The sequence below is a fragment of the Limulus polyphemus genome, unplaced genomic scaffold (genome assembly GCF_000517525.1).
Source record: "Limulus polyphemus unplaced genomic scaffold, Limulus_polyphemus-2.1.2 Scaffold182, whole genome shotgun sequence".
In the NCBI taxonomy this organism is placed as follows: domain Eukaryota; kingdom Metazoa; phylum Arthropoda; class Merostomata; order Xiphosura; family Limulidae; genus Limulus; species Limulus polyphemus.
Window position 1 is genome coordinate 898,821 of NW_013665792.1, and position 6,256 is coordinate 905,076.

Sequence of the window (6,256 nt, forward strand, 5' to 3'; positions counted from 1 at the left end):
AAAGGTGGTTGTCTTATTTTACTTGTGATCACCAAATGTCTTCATTGTAGTAGAAAAAATAATATCTACATTAAAAACATTCTTCTACAGAATCGCTGCAGAGGAAGAAACCTCTAGTGGTGGATAAGAATAAAAATTTAAAATAGCATCTTGACCATAAGAAAATGAATCATTGTGATTGGGCTTTATTGTGACCAGTGGATTTTTCGTTACTTTTGCAAATGGAAGTTTCGCCTCTTTGCACCCCTACTGGGGCTTTCAGCCTAGACCTCTGGCGTTTCCCAGTCCTTCGCCTGTTAAAAGACCGCTGTTAATTGCAATAAACGTTAAAGTTTGTAATGTAGCTAGTGAACGTGTCGTTATAAACTATAGTTTCACCCATGGATTCTTAAAATGTTGTGTTAGTATGGCTGAAGACGAAGTTTTTGTTTCCATTTAATAACTTTCTGTGATGTTTCTTTACTTAGTAAATAAATACCTTCCACCAGTTTTATTTTTTTTTTCAATTTCTTAATGATTTTTAGCGTATCCCCTCCCACTATGTAGGATAAGTTTTTTCAGAAGGTATCATAAATATCCCCCCCCCCCAGTTAATGCGAATATGATCTCATCTTTTCTATTTCTTCTTTGGTTGTATCTAATGCTGTGTCTGGGTTAACACCAAAGAAACCAAGCGTTAATTAGATGTGCAACAATGATGTTATAATAACGCAGTGTATCGTTTGTTGGAGATTTTAGTAAGAAAGTTTGTGTTGTTAAGCGCAAAACAACGCAATGGGCTATCTGTGCTGTGCCCATCACAGGTATCGAAGCCCAGTTTTTAGCGTTATAAACCTTCAGCCCTACTGCTGAGCCACTGGGGAGGGGGTGTGGTGAGAAAACAAAAGAAAGGGATGGATTAGAATCATTAGGTGGTAGAAGAAATGTTGTTTGACAATTCTTCAAATCTTGGACATGAAATGAAAGGCATTCTGTGAACTTTAACAAAAACATATCAACCATGCTAGTTGTGACTGGAAAATCTTTCAACGACATTTGAGATTGGAAGTTAATTTGGAAAAAAATTAAAACTAAGAACCTCAAACTACTGACTTTCAAGTATGCTTAATTATCCAATATATACGTCAAATTAAACTATAATTTACAAAAGATAGCTGTAGTTCGATACGTGTAAGAATTTAAAATGTAAAGAGCATAAATGTTTCAATTTAAAAGAGGAAGACATTTTGTCTTCAGAAGTGAACAAAATGTATCTACTGAGAGTATAACAATATTTTAAACCTTTTTCGAGTGTAGTCTTTCAGCCTTCTAGACCATTTGTAACCTCACTAGCAGGAACCCTCCACCAGTTTTATTTTTCGAGTGTAGTCTTTCAGCCTTCTAGACCATTTGTAACCTCACTAGCAGGAACCCTCCACCAGTTTTATTTTTCGAGTGTAGTCTTTCAGCCTTCTAGACCATTTGTAACCTCACTAGCAGGAACCCTCCACCAGTTTTATTTTCTTCCTACCTCAAAATCATCATTGATTAAATAGGCTGAATGTTATAGTCTAGCAGTTATTGTTTGACGACAGCATGAACTCAAAAACGTTATCAGTGTGAGAACTCTCAGGCAATGCTATCCTTAATGTTTCTGTATGGAAATATTTTTTTCACCCTATGAAACTCAAGATCGTATATTTTATCTTTATTGACAGTGATGTCATTGCGTACTTTCTCATGCATAGTAATGGTAAAATTATGAATACTGTACGTAGTTCCCATTGCCTGTGGAATATGCGATCATCTAAGTAATTATAATTAATTACTGGTTTTTCTTATTACTAGATACTAATTACTAACTAGCTCTGCTGCCGAATGAGTAGATGGTAAACCAGTTATTCTATCAAAGTTGTTTGTTTCGGATATTCGCGCAAAACCACACAAGGGCTATTGCCGTTCCTAATTTGAACTAAAAGGAATGCAACTGTAATTGAATAATATGCTTTGACTGTCAGTGATAGCAAAGTATGAAACGAGATTTCATGGCAACGGTACGCGAACTGTTGACCTTCGAATTCACATTCTGGTACGCTAACTACTAACCCACGCCAGGCTCTTTCTGTCAGGAAAATCCAAGATGGAATCACCACAGATACAGTCCTCAGGTTATCGTATAGGTTATTAACGATGATATCCGGTCACTACAACCCATGATTATCAAATTATGTATATCAATAATTGTGTGTGAATGTCAATAGAGTTTTGAGTAAATTCTAAGATAGTCGATTTATGTATATATATATGATAAACAACATAATGAAAGTGTTATTCACGATGTTGACTTGAGAATGATAGAAACAGACGTAGAATTCTACGTACAAATATAAGCTCCAATTGGATAGGCATTTATTATTAAGATGCTACCTATCCCAGGTTAAGTTACGTGAAGTAGTGTTAGAGAAGTAGCATTATTCCAAAGTTCTGATTAAAGTGATTGAATGCATCAGCGGTTCTGATGTCCCTTGCAAACGTATTGGTACGAGCTAAGCCACGCTCTACTGAATTTGTCTCTTAACTAGCCGTGCTCGACTGTGTGTGTTCTGTTGTCGTGAAATAGAAATAATTCATAGTCATGAAGGTTGAGTAAAATATGGTGGCAGCAACTAACCACATGTGTAAGTTGTTTAAACCTCTTTAAAAACAACAACGAAAGAAACAGAATGAGGTAAATGGTATCTTATAGTACTTTTTAAAGGAGATGAAGATCAACTAAATTGAAACACACAAAATGGATCACTCTATGTGATTTATAGTTCCTTCACAGTAATTCTATAGTCAGTATTAGAATTGTGAACAGAGGTACCTTTGACGTCATCCATTGTTCTATGCTTATGCATAAGAAGTTGACCCACTTTCCAGCGACAGCTGGTGTTTTTTGAACATGGTTCACAAAAGCGGAAGTTAGCCGCAGGATTTGTTCTTGCCCCAGGCGTTTGGTACTGTAACGTGTAGGAAAATTTAAATTATTACCCAATACCCACCAGTCAGTGTTTTTCAGCTCTTGGTCGTGTCGGTTGGGAAACTTAACAGTGTGTTTAATATGGCCTACAGTGATGACGAGTTTTCATATGGTGAGAGTTTATTTTTAAAAATTAAATCAAATTTAACAATTTCAATGTTTTTTGGTATGTGTGAATGGCTTACAGATTTTCTTTTTAAATGTTTCAAAATGTAAACTTTGGTTTAAAAAGCACGTGAGATTCGTAAAATTAATAGTAATGGTGTTGGTTAATTGTGTGTATCAAGTACAGTGTTAAATGCTATGTGTCAGCGCTAGAAAAATATATGTTGTGAACATTTGAATTGTTTCAGCTTAGAAAGTTTGTAGAGATGTATGATCGTTTTAGAAAGTATTTGTGTAGAAAACAAACTAAACTCAGCTAGTTAATTGTTCTGGAAGTGATTGTATATTACTTTTAGAAAAAATGATTTGCTTGTAAGTTGTATGTATATGTTTGAGAAATTTAATTTACAGATTGGGTTGCATATATTGATCTTGAAGAGTTGAACGTTGGTAGAATTATTTATACGTATTAGTTACGAAGTTTTATGTTGATTCTATGATCACTTTATAGTGGTTAAACAGCTCAAAAAGTGCTCTTACATTAATAATGAATTGAGTGTTTAGTAAAATACTGTTTTTCAAAAAGTATGATACTTGTCCAAAATAATTGTTCGATGCTTGTATTGCCATATTGCCACATTTATAGATAAACAACTCATCCGGTGACACGTTTGTTTTTAGATAAACACAGAAACATTTGTGACGTTGTATGTTACTTGTATCTCACATATGTAATTATTACTTGTAGTATCAACATGAATTTGTTTAAGAGATAAATGCCAGAAATATTTACATGAACTATGTTCTCACATTTTAGTAAATAGTTTGCAAATTAATATGCTACGATTGGTGTTTCTTTTAATTAATGATAAAATTATTGATTGTATTAGGCATCTATTTCTCAGAACATTTAATTAATACTACATTTTTTGAAGGTTTTCCACCAAAATGAAATAATTGAAATGTAATTTGTATAGTATTTCGTTCTGTAGTAATAAAATTTAAATAGATTAGTAGAAATCAGTGACAAAATATTCTAGTAAGTTGTTGCAATTTTAAGGTTACTATTTTATTATTAATACCTGCATGTACGTGGATAAATTATTTCAAACAATACCCAAAATAGGTTAAGTCCATTTTAATTATATAGAGATTCTTACTGTTGTTGTATACGAATATACCATACATTTCTCTTCTTGTGATATTATAGTATTTATTCGGAAGTTATTCTTTGTTCTATGTATGTGCAGGTTTTATGTAGCAAGCAGTTGAGAAAGTCATTAAGCTGCTCTCGTTCAAAGCTACCTTTGTTATTCTCAAAAGTGAATAATAACTGTTACTGTCTGGGAAGGATATTGTTCAATATGACACATTGTGTATGTATGTTGAGAGTAATGTCCTTCAACAGTTGTTTGGGGATATATAGAGGTTATGGCTCCACCTGTGTTGTAATGAGAATGGACAGTCATGTGGGTAGTGCAAGTCACTGTAGATAAATGTGAGATTTCTTTTGAATTAAAGAACTTTAAATGTAGTCTCTGGTCTGGAACATCAATTTAGTTAGCATAATCTGAGTCATGTGATCCAGTATAGTCAGTTGTATTGTGTAAGTAACAGCAAATACACACATTGTGTTTAATGTTTAATACAAATTTTGTATTTTAAATTTTACACAGTCTTCTTACTACATTTTACATTAACTCAGTTGTGAGAGATTTACTTGGAAGTACTCTGTAATTGATAACTTGAGCAAATCTCCTTTAATCTAATGGACCTAAATAACATATCTTTAATGTTAATTGAGTTTTACCAGGATATACCACACACTTATAGTATCTTCTAAGTGGTATAATAATGTCCTCAAAATAATGATTTTCTTGGTCAATAACTCTGTAAAACTAACCTAGAAATTTCTAAAAGAAAATTATTCATTGAAAATAAGGAAGGCAGGGATGTGTTTAATACTACATATGCTCGTCTGTGTAGTAATATAATTGTTTCTAGCAGTGAAAACTTGTAAACCTCTTACTGAAAATTCAATCTTACATGAACCTTTATTCTTTTGACGTTTATGTTTGTTGAACATTTTTTTTGTAATAACAGTTGGGGTTAAATTTGGAAAAATGATATTCAGTGTAATGTTGTTTCTAAATCAGTTGAAACCTCCAGAACGAAGCTGTGTGGTGAAGACTCAACTCCACAACCTTGCCGGAGAGTAATAAAACCTAACTTGAACCTGAGGCTTTCTTCAAGCTTTGACGTAAGTTTTGATGAAACATTATAATTCACTGTTGGAGAATCTAACAAAAAGTATGGATTACAATACTGAGTTTGAATAGGAAGTGAAAGGAATGGTTTCATCTTGGAATACAATTCACTTTATTCATTTAGTGATCAAACCAGAAGCTCCATCAGCACCATATATCAGCTCATAATGTGTATAAATTTAGAAATTAATAACTTAATTTATAAAAAATTTTAGATGTCATTAGTCTTTGATTTCTTTAGGTATTTTTGAGACCACAGTTACCTCAATAATGTGCGTGCATACCTTTTTTCATGAGTGAAATAGTAATTTGTCAACTGTCCAAGCTATTAAGTATGTAAAATGATGAAAGGCATTTTAAATTTAATTTACATATTGATATATTATGCCTTCAGTTATGGGTAAAATAATTTCATTAATATGCTTTATAGGAAGAGTTATGGGATGAAGATTTGCTTGAGCATAAATTTGAATTCATTAGAATATTTCAAAATTATGTTATTATAGATAGTATACAAGCAGTAATGTTTTTGTCACTAGTTGAAAGAACTAACTTAACTTTTTTTAGCTAACTGAACTTTCACTTAATTTTACAAACATCTATAAAAACATTTTATAATTGTCATCTCTGATATTAGCACTGTGAAGTATAATAGTTTTTATTTTAATTGTGTCAAGTTTTTATGAGTTGTAAACTACTAAGTAACTTTAACTTGTGATCAAAATACAAAGGTCATTAACATGGAATTACTTAGCTTATTAACTTAACTAGTAGAATAATGTTTATATTTTTAAGCACTTCATCATTACGTATCACAAATGGCAGAAATAATAGTTAAACTTATTTGTGCTCAAACATGTAATGGGATAAAATCATAAATAAT

The 6,256-nt window shown here is 32.2% G+C and overlaps 1 protein-coding gene across 1 annotated transcript in view; it reads left to right on the plus strand.

Moving 5' to 3' along the window:
• LOC106478128 (protein spire homolog 1-like) overlaps positions 1-6,256 on the plus strand; it is a 114,311-nt gene that overhangs the window by 95,509 nt on the left and 12,546 nt on the right. The window contains exon 9 of the mRNA XM_022381662.1: positions 5,263-5,366. Coding sequence (XP_022237370.1) covers positions 5,263-5,366 — 104 coding nt within the window. The remainder of the gene's footprint in view (positions 1-5,262; positions 5,367-6,256) is intronic.